At 41.7% G+C, this 17935-nt stretch overlaps 2 protein-coding genes across 6 annotated transcripts in view; one reads left to right on the plus strand and one right to left on the minus strand.

Annotated features, from left to right (window-relative positions):
* Positions 1–3015, minus strand: part of SCFD2 (sec1 family domain containing 2) — a 386919-nt gene extending 383904 nt beyond the window's left edge. For both annotated transcript variants that reach the window (XR_004230411.1, XM_031943952.1), the window contains exon 1: positions 2099–3015. Coding sequence is in view for 1 of the 2 variants with exons in the window: in XM_031943952.1 (XP_031799812.1) it covers positions 2099–2936 (838 nt within the window). In the remaining variant the exon portion in view is untranslated. The remainder of the gene's footprint in view (positions 1–2098) is intronic.
* Positions 3016–12778: 9763 nt separating this feature from the next.
* Positions 12779–17935, plus strand: part of FIP1L1 (factor interacting with PAPOLA and CPSF1) — a 75284-nt gene continuing 70127 nt past the window's right edge. For 2 of the 4 annotated variants that reach the window (XM_031942614.1, XM_031942615.1), the window contains exons 1-2: positions 12780–13052; positions 14418–14457. In XM_031942614.1, coding sequence (XP_031798474.1) covers positions 12968–13052; positions 14418–14457 — 125 coding nt within the window. In that variant the 5' untranslated portion in view covers positions 12780–12967. Of the gene's footprint in view, positions 13053–14417; positions 14458–17935 lie in introns of all 4 variants that reach the window. The other 2 variants (XM_031942612.1, XM_031942616.1) reach the window with 2 other exon arrangements.

The following is a 17935-nucleotide window of genomic DNA, read 5'->3' on the forward strand; positions in this document are numbered from 1 at the left end:
CCTGGCTCCTGATATAATAGCTGCATCCCCTTTCTATCTTTCTGGGCTGGCTCATTCACTCCAGTCTGTAGTCACACCAGCAAGTATGAGAAATGGAGCACTTCTTCAGTATAAGTATGACCACTCTACTAGCAAACTCTTTCAGGGTCCGAGGGATAATTGGTATGAAAAGGAAAAACTTTTACTAGTTATATAACTCTACCTCCTGAGCCCCAACCCTGGATACTTCCCATTGATATAAAAATGGCCATGACACCACTGACTCTTAAACATGAAACATTTGCCTAAATGATAAGGCAAAAAGCAAGCATAATAATAGTATTTACTTAATAGAATAATCATAGTATTTACTTAACAGAAATGAAAAGCAGCAAGGACCAAAATGTGAATAGTTTACTCACAAACCTAAATCACATTCTTCCACTAACACACCCAGGGTCCTTGAAGACCTAGATATTAGTGATTTCTTTTAGGGAAGAGTCTACATCATGTGGCACCTGTATCTCTTCTAAGTTTCCTCCTGGATAAGTTGCTTCTCTTCTACTTGGACTCTTTTAGTAAGCAGTAGCGCTGTATTTTCTCAGCAAAAGAGCAGTCCTAATGTTCCTGCAACATTTATCATCTCATACTCAATTTAGATCTGTTCCTTTTCTTTTCTTCTAGAATTCTTTTATTTTTTGTTCTTGAACCTCCCAGGCATAGGATACAATAGACTACTAATAATTATCTGCTGTTTGATTGATTCGAGATAGTATCCTTCAAAGATCTGTATTTTGAGAAGGAAAGCTAGTGTATTCTTTGCATACATTCCAATGTATCCCTAATTGGCAATCAGCGTATAAAGCTAACTCTCTTCTTTGTAGATATTTTTGCTTTCTGCATCACTGTGGTCTCATTTTCATTGTAAGGTCCGACAGAACAGGATAACAACTCTCTTTGGCATCTGCAAATCACAGACATAAGCACAGGAGATACATGGCAAATAATGCTCCCACTATGAAAACAGTTGTACAGCAAGAAAGGCATTACCTATCTTTCCAGATATAAAAAGCATATAGAACCCAATTGCCAGGAGCTCAATGCTTATCTAACTGGAAATAAGACAAAAAGAGGACATGAGTGATCAACTTAACAATGCAATAAATTAAATCACACATTTTTGCCTTGTGGAAAATTGTTAAAAAACATTTTCACAGATCTTTCACGGAAATGTTAAATATGGTGCGCAAATGTTTTCTCCCAAAAAACAACTATCTTATGACAAAGTTGGAGAAAGATGAACTAGGCCCCAAGTGATTCTCTGCAGCCACGCTGAGTTAACAGCATGATACAACATGACAATTTCTTATCACTAAAACTAAAATCTAAATTTCCATACACTTATATATATGCTATGAATATATATATCCATAGATATATTAAGAGCATATATAGATGCTCTTAATTTATCTATGAATCCCAAACAATCTCATCAACTAATTAACACTTTGTAAAGGTTTATTTCCCAATCAATCCCGGAAATGCTAATAATCACAGGTTTTTAACTAGAGTGTCCTCTATAATGTAGAGGTCTGATCTGGAATACATGACTGCTATCCTCTGAATGTAACAAGAAAAAGCAGGAAGTCCCTCTGTTTATTTAGAAGATGTCATTTTCTGGATGGACAAATGAGTTAAATGCTCTAATTTTGTTTGTCACTTTTCTGTCCATGATTAAATCATACAATAAGTAAATCATACAATTTACTTTGGCATAGAAGGCTCAATTTGCTAATTAGCTTATGGCTTTTCAAGGCCAAGCGGCAGTTTATGTCTGTGACGTTCAATCCAAAGACAACGGATGCAGCGTGCTACATTTTACCGTTTTTCCCCCAAAGTAGGTGTTTTCCGGGCGAGTTTTCTTTTTTTTATTTAATAGCCTTTTATTTACAGGATATATACATGGGTAACTTTACAGCATTAATAATTGCCGGGCGAGCTTTCTAAAGAGCCCCAGCGCTAGAGCGGCCTGCCCCTGCCCCAGGCCCGGGCGGTGGTGCGGCGGCAGAGACCCTGCCCGCACTTGGGCGTGTCCCAGCACCCGCGGCCCGCCACCCACCTGTGAGATCCAGCGTCCGGTCCACGAAGAGCAGCGAGGCCCGGGCCGCGGCCGCCTTGCGGCGGCTCTTGGCCGGGGCGTAGGCGGCCAGGTCGGCGGCCAGCACGCGGCTGAGGCCGCCCACGGAGAAGCAGTCCTCGCGGACGCCGAGGTGCTCGCAGAAGGCGCTGAGGCCCGACACCAGGCACCGGAGCTGCAGCTGCAGCTCGGGGCTCAGGCTGGCGGCGTCCAGCTCGGCCAGGCTGGCGGGCTTCCTCCTGTCCGGCCGGGCGCCGTGGGGGAGCCTCAGGTCCCGCGGCAGGGGCGGAAAGAGCGAGGCGAAGGCCGGGGTCACGGCCAGGTGCGGCGCGAGGGGGGCCAGCAGCAGGGGCACGTGCAGCACCTCGGCCGTGTAGTTCATGTTGCCCATCCACTCGCAGAGCTTCTCCTCCAGCTGCTCGAACACGGGCTGCCGCCCCTCCAGCTCGGCCACGGCGCCGGCCGGCAGGTGGCTGGCGGTCAGGTGCGCGGGGTGGCCCACGGCGGTGACCACCACGCAGTACTGGAAGCGGCTGCGCCCCACCAGGGCGCGCAGGGTCTCCACGGCCCGGCCCTTGAGCAGGCCGCTCAGCACGAACAAGGCCTTGGGCTGCCCGGGCCCGCCCCCGGCCGCCCGCGGGCCGAACTCCCGCACGTCCCGCGCAGGCCCCCCCACGGCGGCCAGCAGCCGCTCCGGGCCGCAGCTCCAGTGCAGGCTCTCGGCGCAGGCGGCGTCCAGGTAGACCACGGCCCTCTTCGCCTTGGCCAGCACCTGCTCCCAGGCCTGCTGGGCGAAAGACTGCACGCCCGGGGCGCTCATCTCCGCGGGGACCCGGCTCCGGCCGCCGCGACCGCCCCGAATTACTACAGCCCCAGGGAGGAGGTGACAGTCAACACGGTACACGTGGTACGCCCTCTGACGCGGCCACTGCGGGCGCCGGGTGATGACGTAGGAACCAAGCCGCGCGCCGATTGGCGGGTCCGGGAGCGGCCGGGGAGGAAAAGGTGGGTGTGTCTGCCCGGCTTCTCCCCGGTGCTGGGGAGGGGAGGAGGCGGCTCCGATCGGGCTGCTGCGTTCGGGAAGCAAGCGGGCACCCGGAGGCGCGGGTGACCTGGGCACACTCTACGGGATGAAAAGAAAAGAAAAAGTAACCCGACACCCCTTGCCTTTCCTCCTGGCTTTGGAACAACCTGCTTTCGGCTTGCAGCCCCCTCGTTCAAGTCCATTTCACTGAGAGCTCCCTGCCAGTGCCCAGCGTCTCCTCCAGTTTGTGTCCAGATGCTCGCTGCAAGCGCGGAACAGCTGCTGTTTTCTTTCATTGATGCCCGCATTCCTTCCTTCCTTCCCCCCTTCATTGATGCACGCATTCCTTCCTTCCTTCCCTCCTTCATTAATGCATGCATTCATTCCTTCCTTCCCTCTTTCATTAATGCACGCACTCATTCCTTCCTTCCCTCTTTCATTGATGCATGCATTCCTTCCTTCCTTCCCTCTTTCATTGATGCATGCATTCATTCATTCCTTCCCTCCTTCATTAATGCACGCATTCCTTCCTTCCCTCTTTCATTGATGCATGCATTCCTTCCTTCCTCCTTCATTAATGCATGCATTCATTCCTTCCTTCCCTCCTTCATTAATGCACGCACTCATTCCTTCCTTCCCTCTTTCATTGATGCATGCATTCCTTCCTTCCTTCCCTCCTTCATTAATGCATGCATTCCTTCCTTCCTTCCCTCTTTCATTAATGCATGCATTCCTTCCTTCCTTCCCTCTTTCATTGATGCATGCATTCCTTCCTTCCTTCCCTCCTTCATTGATGCATGCATTCCTTCCTTCCTTCCCTCCTTCATTAATGCATGCATTCATTCCTTCCTTCCCTCTTTCATTAAGGCATGCATTCATTCCTTCCTTCCCTCTTTCATTGATGCATGCATTCCTTCCTTCCTTCCCTCCTTCATTAATGCACGCATTCCTTCCTTCCTTCCCTCTTTCATTGATGCATGCATTCCTTCCTTCCTTCCCTCCTTCATTAATGCATGCATTCATTCCTTCCTTCCCTCTTTCATTAATGCATGCATTCATTCCTTCCTTCCCTCCTTCATTAATGCAAGCACTCATTCCTTCCTTCCCTCTTTCATTGATGCATGCATTCCTTCCTTCCCCCTTCATTGATGCATGCATTCCTTCCTTCCTTCCCTCCTTCATTAATGCACGCATTCATTCCTTCCTTCCCTCTTTCATTGATGCATGCATTCCTTCCTTCCTTCCCTCCTTCATTGATGCATGCATTCCTTCCTTCCTTCCCTCCTTCATTAATGCACGCATTCATTCCTTCCTTCCCTCTTTCATTGATGCATGCATTCCTTCCTTCCTTCCCCCCTTCATTAATGCATGCATTCCTTCCTTCCTTCCCTCCTTCATTAATGCACGCATTCATTCCTTCCTTCCCTCTTTCATTGATGCATGCATTCCTTCCTTCCTTCCCCCCTTCATTGATGCATGCATTCCTTCCTTCCCTCCTTTTTCTGCTTCCTTCCCCTTCCCTCCTTTTGATGCATGTTCCTTCCTTCCCTCCTTCATTAATGCACGCATTCATTCCTTCCTTCCCTCTTTCATTGATGCATGCATTCCTTCCTTCCTTCCCCCCTTCATTAATGCATGCATTCCTTCCTTCCTTCCCTCCTTCATTAATGCACGCATTCATTCCTTCCTTCCCTCTTTCATTGATGCATGCATTCCTTCCTTCCTTCCCTCCTTCATTGATGCATGCATTCCTTCCTTCCTTCCCTCCTTCATTAATGCACGCATTCATTCCTTCCTTCCCTCTTTCATTGATGCATGCATTCCTTCCTTCCTTCCCTCCTTCATTGATGCATGCATTCCTTCCTTCCTTCCCTCCTTCATTAATGCACGCATTCATTCCTTCCTTCCCTCTTTCATTGATGCATGCATTCATTCATTCCTTCCCTCCTTCATTAATGCACGCACTCTTCCTTCCTTCCCTCTTTCATTGATGCATGCATTCCTTCCTTCCTTCCCTCCTTTATTAATGCATGCATTCTTCCTTCCTTCCCTCTTTCATTGATGCAAGCACTCCTTCCTTCCTTCCCCCCTTCATTAATGCATGCATTCCTTCCTTCCTTCCCTCCTTCATTAATGCACGCATTCCTTCCTTCCTTCCCTCTTTCATTGATGCATGCATTCCTTCCTTCCTTCCCTCCTTCATTAATGCACGCATTCATTCCTTCCTTCCCTCTTTCATTGATGCATGCATTCCTTCCTTCCTTCCCTCCTTCATTAATGCACGCATTCATTCCTTCCTTCCCTCTTTCATTGATGCATGCATTCCTTCCTTCCTTCCCTCCTTCATTAATGCACGCATTCATTCCTTCCTTCCCTCTTTCATTGATGCATGCATTCCTTCCTTCCTTCCCTCCTTCATTAATGCACGCATTCATTCCTTCCTTCCCTCTTTCATTGATGCATGCATTCCTTCCTTCCTTCCCTCCTTCATTAATGCACGCATTCATTCCTTCCTTCCCTCTTTCATTGATGCATGCATTCCTTCCTTCCTTCCCTCCTTCATTAATGCACGCATTCATTCCTTCCTTCCCTCTTTCATTGATGCATGCATTCCTTCCTTCCTTCCCTCCTTCATTAATGCACGCATTCATTCCTTCCTTCCCTCTTTCATTGATGCATGCATTCCTTCCTTCCTTCCCTCCTTCATTAATGCACGCATTCATTCCTTCCTTCCCTCTTTCATTGATGCATGCATTCCTTCCTTCCTTCCCTCCTTCATTAATGCACGCATTCATTCCTTCCTTCCCTCTTTCATTGATGCATGCATTCATTCCTTCCTTCCCTCCTTCATTAATGCACGCATTCATTCCTTCCTTCCCTCTTTCATTGATGCATGCATTCCTTCCTTCCTTCCCTCCTTCATTAATGCATGCATTCCTTCCTTCCTTCCCTCTTTCATTGATGCATGCATTCCTTCCTTCCTTCCCTCTTTCATTAATGCATGCATTCCTTCTTTCCTTCCCTCTTTCATTGATGCATGCATTCATTCCTTCCTTTCCTCTTTCATTAATGCATGCATTCATTCATTCCTTCCCTCCTTCATTAATGCACGCATTCCTTCCTTCCTTCCCTCTTTCATTAAGGCATGCATTCATTCCTTCCTTCCCTCTTTCATTGATGCATGCATTCATTCCTTCCTTTCCTCTTTCATTAATGCATGCATTCCTTCTTTCCTTCCCTCTTTCATTGATGCATGCATTCATTCCTTCCTTTCCTCTTTCATTAATGCATGCATCCATTCATTCCTTCCCTCCTCCATGAGTGCTCCCCTCTCTTTCTTCCACCGTCTCCCAAACCAGAACACTTTTTTTTCCGTATTTATATTCCAAGTATTTAGCACACAATAGATACGTAATAATTACATTTTCATTTATTCATTCATTCACTCACCCACAAAAATTGCTTATCACAACCCACTAATGCTGGGATACTTCCTTCATGTGTGGAGAAGCCTGGGAACTCTCCAAGCTTTGGATTGTTGCTGTTGGCTATGGATCCATTTATATGGATTCCAATATTTAGCCTTACCTTCCTGGAACTTGGGGAACTAGTCTTAGAAAACTTATGTGGTTAACACTGGCCTGCCTGGTTTTCAGGTCTCATGTGAATATATATGTATTGCCTACTGCTATGTGCCTAAGGGATCATAAATTTAGGGTTGGAAGAAGGGACCCTGAAGTCATCTCGACCAAACCCCTCATTTTACAGATGAGGAAACTGAAGCCAAAACTACTCATACACACACACACACACACGGAGGGGAGGGAGAAGAGAAGAGAGAGATAGAGAGAGGAGAGAGAGAGAGAGGGAAGGAGAGAGAAGAATCTGGACAACATCTAGACAAGTAGTTTAATGGGAAGAATACTGGATCTGGAGTTCAAATCTCAGATTTTTCATATACTCTGGGCAAGTCATGTAACCTATCCCCATTTACACTATAAAATGAAATGTTTGGACTAGATAATCTCTAAGACTTCTTCCAACTCTAAAACCATGATAACTGGCATAATGTGCAAAGACTTCATATTGAAGCAGGATTTTCTTTCCTTTCCAGAAAGGCAAGTGTCTCCCCTATTCCCTCTTAATTAGATGTTACAAAAGTGACCAGACCTGAACTCCACCCCTCATTACATAACCAGTTCCTGCCCCCAAAGAGTTTACATTCTAGAAGGGGGGAAATACCAGTGGAGGGCTAGAGACAAAGAACAAAAGATGTTTTTCAAATCTCAGATCTCCACTCCTGATTATAAAACCCAGTTCCTGCCCCCAAGGAGCTTACATTCTTAAATTCTTTTGGGGAAGCTAACCACCAATCTGGGGGATTTCAATTTTCTAATTTAAGTTTCAATTCTCCAATTTAATTTTTATAACTGTGGATACCAAATACATGCCCATCCATTTCTCTCAGAGGTATATGTAAGAAATGTTTCATAGGCAGAACCAATTGGACTTGGCAGCAGAACTGATAAAAGGAAGTGAGAAAAAGTAAGGAATCAATGAAAACTACTTCAATTGTAAGACTAGAAGACTGGGAACATGATAGTACTCAAGAAAGTAATAAGGAAGTTTTGAAGATGGAGGATTTGAAGGGAAAGATAAATTTAGTTTTGGATCTGCTGAGTTTGAGTCTATGGGACATCCAATTTGAGATGTCCAAAAAACAACTGGAAATATGAGATTGCAAGTCAGGTGAGAGAGTACAGCTGAAAAATTGACCTGAGACTTCTGCAGAGAAATGATAAAGTTTCAATAAAATTCATTCTCAAGAATTAATTGTACAACAGAGGAGACATTGGCACAGGATCACACAGCATGGTGTGCCCTCACCAGAGAAGATGCTGTGCTCTATGAGCAAAGCAAAATTGAAGGAGTTCAAGATGTGCAACATTAAAGAATCCACCCCAAATATCATATGGACTATTTGTGCCTGAGCCACTGTGGCAGAGCTCTTATTGGTCAGATCAGCCAGTTAGACACCGAAACTTGATTCTAACATAGTGATGTCATTTTGGTCTTCTTTGAGAACTAAGGACTAACCAACCAAATAGCAGAAAATTAAGAAGTGAGAATAAAGGTTAGCCAAGAATGAGAGATATAGGAAGAGGGTAGAGGCAATGAAGGAATCCAGTGCAGATACCTTTAGGTAATACCAATAGATGAGATGTGATTATGTTTGTAGGTGTCAGGGAGTAGCCAGTATTTAGGGAGATTTTGAAGTTTACTGAGAGATTTGGCAATATGGTAGTGAATCCAGCACAGAACAGGATTATTTGTACTTGTTGGGAGTGGGGTATTAGCTCAGTAAGGAGAAAGGTCCCTTCCTTCATTTGACACTAATAAAGGAGAAGATTAGAGATAAGTTGAGGGAAGGGGAATATGGTTCTGGAAGAGGGATGAAAAGATTTGCAAAAACTACTGAAATAAGTGGGATAATTAAGTAAAGAAGGAGGTTTCCTTGCAAGCTCCATTGAGGATCAAGATGAGATTATGTAAATAAATTTGTCTTGGACCCAAGTCAGCATGATTTTGCAATTTCTCCAGCTCTCTTCCAAAGTATGTGAATAGGGGTGAAGGATGAAAGATTAATTCAAAGAGTTTGGCAAGGCAAGATAGGTTATAACATGTGGGGATTCAAAAAAAGAAAATAGAGAATTCATCTAATTCACAAAGATCAAGGTGGGTATGGAAGGAGAATGTAACCAATATATAAATAAGCATTATGGTCTGGGAAAGAACTGGAGGATAAAGATTTTAAGAGGTCATGGAAGAAGTCTAATAGAATTATGTCTTTATTCAGTTTAAAGGAAAATGAAAAACAGACATATAATAAAAGAAATATACTTCAATTAACATTTGCACATAAAAGAAAAAAATGGCTTTTTAAAGTGTTCTGACATCTTTGTCTCATTTGCTATTCATTTATTATTTATTAATATATTTATTATATAATATAATTTATTATTATAGTTAGCCAAGTATTATTTTTCTTTTACAAATTTAATGCTTGAAGCTAAGAATTTTTTTAATTTTTTAAATTGTAAATAATTTTATTTTTCCCCCACTTAGTATTTTATTTTTTCCAATTACATGTAAAAATACTTTTCAACATTCCTCTTTATAAGATTTTGTTTTCCAAATTTTTCTTCTTCTTTCTCTCCCCTTCCTTTTCCCTAAGACAGCAAGCAATTCAATATTAGTTATACATGTATAATCATGTTAAACCTATTTCCACACATTAGTCATGTTTTAAAAGAAAACTCAGAACAAAAGGAAAAAAACCTTGAAAAAGAAAAAAAAAATTAAAAGATTATGCTTCAATTTTCATTTAGATTCCATAGTTCTTTCTCTGTATGTGGATAGCATTTTCAAAGAACATTTTTAAGAAAAAACTATTTTGAGGTGACACTGTTTTTTACAAACAAAATTAAAAAGAGATAGCAGTGTGAGGTAGTGACACTTTTGTTGAAATCAAAAGATGTGAGCTAGAGTTTCAGCTCTGATAACTTTCAGTTCATACTACCATAGAAGAATCTCCTAACCTAAATTTGCTCATCTATAAAATGGGCATTAAGTTCATCATGGAATTGTTGTGAGCAAAGTGCTTTCTAGACTTTAATGTAATAAGTCAATATTACCAATAATAAAGTTATACCATAATGATTGAAAGCCAACATTAAATTAAGCGTGAGTACTTAAGACAAATGATATAATTTTTATTTATAAAAAAGAGCAAAAAAGCTTTCACAACTTGAAGAAAATAAAGATTGAAAAAATCCAATAAACCAAAAACAGCTTTTCTAATTTGATTTGTCATTAGCCTTAGAACCAGGTGTGCTGATATATTAATCAAACTTCGCTATCTTGGTCTTTAAACTGTACATAGCTGGAGTTGCACAAAGCAAGAGACAAGTTTTAGAGATTTAATTAATCACTCTCAGAGTGAGGAATACAGTTTGTAAACGGGAAGTTCTCCTATGCAGGAGAACTCTTCCTGCTGCAGAAAAGGGAGAGATTTTATATACAAATTATAAATGGAAAGAGAGGGGAAATGTAGATTAGGATTCAATCAGTTTTAGGAGTTGAGTGCATTCCCATGACAGGCCCACAAATTCAGGACAACATGAGTGTTCTCCAATCCTGTGGAAGAAACAGTTTGTAAGTGATTATTTCAAATCAGAGGGATTGTTACTTGGTGGGGAATGGGACCAGAGTTTTGTAAGGAGAACAGGTTCTACAATCTTTGATTCACTTCACTTAACATATACAGGAGAGCATTGTCAAGAATTGACTGATCATTTCAAACTATATTGTAAGATTATGACTCTCAGACCAAAAGAGGCAGCTCTGAGAAATCTAAATTATCAGTATATTAATTACATACATTTTGTTATGAAAATCATAATTTTCCTTCACCCCATCTGATAAAACAATCCATTTGTGAAATATCGTGTAGCACATCGTAGTTTGTAAAACATTTGAAGTTTAATTAAACAAAGCTATTTATTTGACATTTATCTTAGAAAAGGATAACAAGCAACAAGAAGGCCTGGTTATATTGTTAGAGTCATTCAATCGTTTCAGTCATGTCCAATCCTAAACGATCTCATTTGGGTTTTTCTGAACCTATTCAGAAAATAGGTTACCTATTGTTGTTACCTATTTGGGGTTTTCTTGGTCCAGACACTGCAGTAGTCTGCCATGTCCTTATCCAGTTCATTTTACAGATAAGGAAATTGAGGCAATCAGGATGCAGTGACATGTCCAGAGTCACATAGCTAGTATGTCTGAGGCCACATTTGAATCCTGGTCTTCCTAATTCCAGGCCCAGAGTTAATTTATAATTTTTATTTATAATTATAAATTATAATTTATATATTTATATTAATTTATAATTAACTTTTTAATTATTTAATTTATATTATTGGGTTAATTTATACTTTTCACTTGCTCCACCCTGTTAGGCATTTTAAGTTAGGACTTAAAGCAAAACAAAAAGTAAGCCTGGGAACTTTGTCTATTTAGCACCAATAGGTGGTAGAGCTGAGATTAGAACTCAGTCTCCTGAATGTTTTCTCATGCATCACACTAAGCTTGATTTTGCTTTGTGCTTGAGTGCACCTGGATTTACAAAGATTGGCAGTCATTGATTCTCTCATTATCAAACAGTAAAATATTGGCTCATCATTCATTTCCATGCTAGTCACTGTACAACATATTTATTTCCTATATGTTTCATAGGCTTAATTGTATGAAGCAGATAAAACTAGTAAAAATGAACAATAAACACCAACTGAAAAAGTAAAACAAAGTATAGAAGAGTAAAATGTGCTGTCAGGGTATAACACAAGAGAACATGTTTGGAAATGGGATTTGGAGCTGTTTTCATGAAAAGAAAGGAAAAGGGGGACCTTAAAGTAAAGTGGGAAAAAAACCTAGTCTTGGAGTCATAAGACTGAAATTCAAATCCCAGTTTATTTACCACTCAAGTAAATGATTTTATCTTTCTGGCACCGAGCTTGCTCCTCTGCAATTCATGTGTGTGAATGACCTAGACACCCCTTCCAGTTCTAACATTCTGCAATTCTACTAATGGCTCATGTTTAAGGTTTTCCTTCTTTCTAAAAATTCTGATATAATGAAAAGTATGATTATGCATTTACAGATAAGCTTAACCTGAGGCTCTGATTGAGAATTGCCTGCAGAAAAAGAACTAATAAAACCTGTAGGGATTTAGCCTTCAGAATCCAAGTCTGGAAATCTATCGATTAAGTTGTATTACTTTATTTTTTTTTTCATTACAATAACTTTTTATTGACAGAGGTTGCATTACTTCTTAAAAGCAAGGAAGTGTTTTAAATAATTAGAAGGTCGAGGTCAGGGGTCAAATGATCTTAAAGCAAAAACTTCTTTTGTTTGTATATTTGAAAAAAAAAATGAACATTGAAAAAAAAATCGCCCCTCCCCCACACCATAAAAGGCAAATAATATCAATTATATATGTGCAATCATGCAAAACATTTTCATGCTAGCCATGTCGCAATAAAAAGTGGGAAAAATAAAAAAAAATGTAAATGCTTTAATCTGCATCATTTCTCTCTCTGGCAGCAGAGAGCATTTTTCGTCTGGAGTCTTCTGGAGATGTCTTCCCTTGTTGAACTGATTATACTCTCTATGAATAAGCCGGGCAGGTAGGCGGCGTCAGGAAGACGGCTGGATAAAAGCAATGGGAACTTGGTTAAAAAACCAGTTCTGGATGTTCCGAAGTGAGCAGCTCAGGACCGGTCTCGTGTTTTACAAAACAGGAAAGAGCTGGGTGCAAAAACATCGCGAGAAAAAGTTAACTGCGAAGTTAAGCCAAGTAGGCAAGGGCGGTGGAAGCGCACCTAAGGAGCTTCAAAACTTGTCCAGGCCATGTAAACAGGGAAAGGACGTAATGGGAGGAAGGATGCTCAGAGAGGCAGGAAGTGGGGCTGGGGGGAGGAGCGCCCTCCTCTCGGAGCGTGCGGGGGCGGGGCGGCGCCCGCCTCGCCTCCGCGCACGCGCGCGCACGCGCCCCTGTCCGCGCTGCCCTCGCGTCGTGCCGCTCAGTTCAGGCTGCGCTTGCGCGAGCGAACCTGTGCCGGCGCGGGGGGGGGGGCTCGTCGTCACGCCCGCCGCCTTGGTCCGCTCCTGTGCGGTTCCCCATCTCGCGCTCTCCCGCTCCCCCCTCGGAAGTGGGACAGAGGGGGACTGGGGGTGCCGGCGTCTGTTCCCGGTCGCAGGCGGCCATGTCGGCCGGGGAGGTGGAGCGGCTGGTGTCGGAGCTGAGCGGCGGCACCGGCGGGGATGAGGAGGAAGAGTGGCTCTATGGCGGTACGCAGTCCCTTCCCCTCCCCCTCCGCCGCCGGTTTGCTCCGGACCTCTTCTCCTTCCCCTCCCGCAGGGTGGGGGTGAGGGGCGGCCTGCGGCACCGACCGGGACGCTAGGCCCGAGCGCAGCGCGCCCAAACCCTCGGGAGCTCCTCCTCCTGTTCCTCCTCCGCTCCCCGGGGCGTGCAACCCCTCCCCCCGCGAGCCGGGCGGCCCGAGGGACGCCCCCGGAGGGTGCCCACTCCTTGGTGCCCCCACCGCCGTGCATGGCCCGGGGCCGGTGCTCGTGCCCTTCTCACTAGAAACAACCTCCCCCTCCTGGGCTCGTGTGTGCTCGGCTCCTTCCGTGCGTGCGGAGACCAAGTTGCAGAGAGGCCGACCCTGAGCTTCTGGCACTCTTCTTTAGCGATTTAACAGTACTAGCCCTGGATGGAGCCAGAGGCTCGGGCGAGCGGCAGCTGCTTTTTCAGACACAAGAAGTGGCGAAGGGGGCGACTTATTTCTTTTTTTATTTTTTTCGGCTTTTTTTTCCGTTGGCGACTTACTAGTAACGCCCCGGATGGAGCCAATAAAATAGTGGCTCATCACCCCTGATTACCGTCGGGTGTTAGGAGTAGCTCGGGAAGTTTTGTGTTTGCAAGCCAGTTAATAAATGCTTGTGGAATCAATGGTCTGTCCTCCCTCCTCCTGTCGACGTCGCCTTCGAGGGACTGACTCCGGTTAGGTTTCACGTGCCTATTTGCTAAGAGTTCAACCTTTTATTTGATGTCTTTGCGGAATCAAGCAGCCGGGTGATTGACATCAGAACCTTCACGAGCATATTTCTAAAAGAGCTTAACTTTGTATTTGATGCTTCTTGCCTGATCAAGCAGCCGGGTGATTGACATCTGAACCTTCACGAGCATATTTTTACCTTGCTTTTGATGCTGTTTGCCTGATCCAGGCAGTCAGATGTTTGACATTTGAACAAGTGTAGTATCACCCCAGTGTCTTCTGGGTACTGTGTGTCATGTTTTTGTTATTCCATAGTTAACGTAATGCAAGTCACTACCATGCCTCCCTTCCGTGGATTCTAGGTTTTCATCACACTTAAGTCAGACTGTTTTGACAAGAACAATTTATCAATAGCTTTAAGTAAGTTTGGAAGGATGAGGTTTCCTTTGAGAAATTTAAAAATAACTTAAGTATATATAGAAATAAGGTCTGATTTTTCTACTTTTAAAACATCTAGTAATCAGTTTTAGGTATTTGTTCATTTGTAGGTGATATACGAAGTGAATTTTGAAAGATTGGATTAATACTTGTGCATCCAGGTTTGGAGTAGATTCATTGACGGTGTTGTTTTGTTTTTTTGTTTTTCTTTTGACAGATGAAAATGAAGTTGAAAGGCCAGAAGAAGAAAATGCCAGGTGAGTGAAATTGCCAGTTGATACCTTTAATGATCTTTAGTGGTGTCGGTCACAATTATTAAGTTATGATTTTGGTATTTTATTTGAGATTATCAGGGTTAAACTGAAATTTTTAGTCGATTTAAAGCTAAAGCTTTGAGTATCTGCTCATCCAATATAGAGAAGACTTTTCTGGACTTTGTCAGCAACTTAAGAGACAGACTTGAAACTATGATTTCATTGGCATATGGAACTTTTATGTGAGGAAACTACTACAATGTAGGATCCCTTCATCTCTTCAGTTTACAGCTTTAGAGTTTCCTAAAGTAACTAGAGGGAATTAAATGAGCTAGAAGTCATCACCTTGACTTCTAGATTAGCTTTTGACCCCTTATGACCTTTCCTGCCTAAAAAAACTCAGGACATGATTTCTTTTATTTTCACAAATTTTTTTGTTTTTACACATTTGCTAACTCACAGTGAATTTTTTAAAAAATTATACATTCTTTAGGCTTTTCCAAAATTTTAACAAGTATGATAGTTAAAATTAATACACTGGTCAAAAAGTTTGCCTCTTTCAATTTGTTTAAATTGCTAAGTGCATTGTTAGAAGAATATAATTTGATGTGTGCTAGATTAAATTTGTGGCTACTTTTTTACTGAATTAATTATCTATTTTATTTCTATATATGTTTATAGAAGAAATTATGTTTATAGAAGAAATCTCCAGTTTCTAAAAATTCAATTTGTCCACACACCATATAAGTAAATTGCCATATAATATATTGTCCTGTTTCTTTAGGCCTAAACTCATCACAATGTGAAAGAATTTGAGCTTATAGAAAACTTCTAGATATAGAAGAGAACATTGAGAAAATTAAGAAAATTTTTGTTCACCTTCACTACTTTTGAGCCTTCCTCCACTGTTTGTTATAACTTTCTTTTTAGAAAGAGCAAGGTATCTGAGTTGGAAGGCCTTGGTAGAAAGTGTCCTATCTTTCCTAATTCTGTTGGTTGGACAAGATGTTTATATCCTTCCTGAAGCTTTGGTTTCCTTATCTGTAAAATAAGGGTATTAATACTTGTACTACTAACTTCACAAAGATTTTTTTTGAAAAAAGTATTCATAAACCAAAAATCGCTTCATAAAATTGGACTCTGTAATAGCACTTGAGCTAGTAAGTACTCTTTAGTATTAAAGTTTGCCTATGTTTTGAATTAAGTAGACTTCTGTGAGCAAGAGTAGGAATCTAATTTTCAATTTCTATGGAAAATGTAGCTTTTTACAAGCTTATTTATGAAAGGCCACCCTTTCCTAAGTAAAGACTACCCATATCAATTCTCATTAATCTAGAATAAATTGTTTTTAGTCTTTTCTTATTATCATTACAATTGTCTTATGTTTTGAGAAAAGACTTCTGTCAGTTTAGTCCTTTATAACATTAGACTTCTGTTGAAAAGTTTCTAATTCCGATTATACTAATCAATAAAGGTGGTCATTGTTTGTTGTGCCCTGCTTTCTAGAGCCCTCACACCTGGGTCATTAAAATATACTGTCTTAATGGAGAAATGATGAGGCCCTGGGACTCCTGGGGATGGTGGGAAAATGGAGTCTGTTTATTCCAAGGACTTTGCCCTTTTTATACCCTTATTTAACAAAAACAACACTGGGCAGTAAATACTGCATGTGTGGGACCACATAAACAAGTTGCTATTGTAATTTGCCGCCTGGTATCATTCTGCTTCAATCACAACAGGTTGTCATCACCCCCCAACTGCCCAGGAAGACTGAGGGTCCTTAGGGGAGACGGGGAGACAAATCAGACATTATCAGCAGGTTTCCTCTGGACTGAAAGGTCTTATACCTCACCCAGAGGTTCCTCACTGTCTGTGGCCCTCTATAATTGTTGTTTCATAAACTTGAAAGACTAAAATTTTTAGTTTTTAAGTGTTGATTTAGTCTTCTGAATCCTTAAAAATCCTTATTACAATCAGCAATGATTATTTCATAAATTTTATTTGCATTACTTTAATTAAGCTTTTAAAAATTAACACCATGAGGACAGCTAGGTGGCACCAGCTCTGAAGTCAGGAGGGCCTGAGTTCAAATATGACCTCAGACACTTAACACTTCCTAGCTGTGTGATGGGCAAGGTACTTAACCCCAGTTGCCTCAGCAAAAAAAAAAAAAAAAAAAAAAAAAAAAAAAAAAGCACCATGTAAGCACTACTAGTGCATATCATTTTGCATTTTGATGCATAGTCAAAGAAAAACAAAGTCAATCAAAAAAACAAATTTGTTAAGTTTCAGAAATTTACCTTTAATGACTAATGGCTCATTTTGATGATTGGTAGTGGTGGACTTCATATATCACTTCATGCTTCCATTCTAATGCATTTCTCATTAAATTTGTGTATTATAGTTATCTTATTTGACTCTTAAGTTTCATAGGGGCAGGGATCATGATGTCATTTTCAATCTAACACAGGGTCTGCAAGTACTAAATGTTTAATGAATGAATAAGGGAGCTAGAACAAAGAAAGGCTTTGTGGAAAAGATCATTTTAGTTATGTTTATAGATTTAGAACCAGAGTATATATTGGGTTATGTAGTCAAATTGTCTCATTTTACAGATGAGGAACCTGAAGCCCAGGAGGGTTTAAGTGAATTACTCAGGTTCACACAGGTAATAAATTACAGAGCTAGAATATGAACCAAACAGACTCTTCTGACCTGAACTCTGACCTGACTACTGTTTTAAAAGATGGGTAAGGATTCAACAGACAGGCAGGAGAAAGCACAGTTCAGGCAGAGAGCATTGTTTTTATGGGAATCGAAGGCTTTTGTTAACCAAAAAAAATCTTCATTATTCTGAAATTTTCTATCTGATCATAATCTGTTCACATTCTACCTAACCTTCTACCTTGCTCCTTACCCTGCTCTTCAACCTCATTGTGACTTGCAGTTCCTCCCTGGCCCATCACTCCTGTACTGGCTGTACTCTTTGCCCTTACTCATCTTGACTCTTACCTGAACCAGCCCTTATCCCATCACCCTTCTGGCCCTGATAAATCCCAGCCTTAAATTATTCCCATCACCCATTGTCATCACTCCTAAATTCATATGCTATTCAACAATACTAGAGAAAAATCATGAAATTGTGCCGATTGTATCCACTAAAATTTGTTACATGTTTTTAATTGAGCATCTCACCCAGGGTCAAGACAGCCTTTTACACCTCAGGCATTGACTATCCCACTAGCCACAGACCCTTTTCTAACCTTTTCATCCCTATTTAAACCTGTTTGTTCAGCTCCCCTTGCCCTCTCAGCTTAGAATCATCTTCATATTTGACTGAAAAAAGGCATTTTGTTCTTCCCACCTCTGATGTTTTGAGCCCCTATGTCCTCCTGTCTCATAGAAAGAGATGGTCCTGCTCTTTGAACAGGCAGATCCTTTTTTTTTTTTTTTTTTTGGCAATTGGGGTTAAGTTACTTGC

Source organism: Sarcophilus harrisii, chromosome 6, assembly GCF_902635505.1.
Source record: "Sarcophilus harrisii chromosome 6, mSarHar1.11, whole genome shotgun sequence".
NCBI classification, from domain to species: Eukaryota; Metazoa; Chordata; class Mammalia; order Dasyuromorphia; family Dasyuridae; genus Sarcophilus; species Sarcophilus harrisii.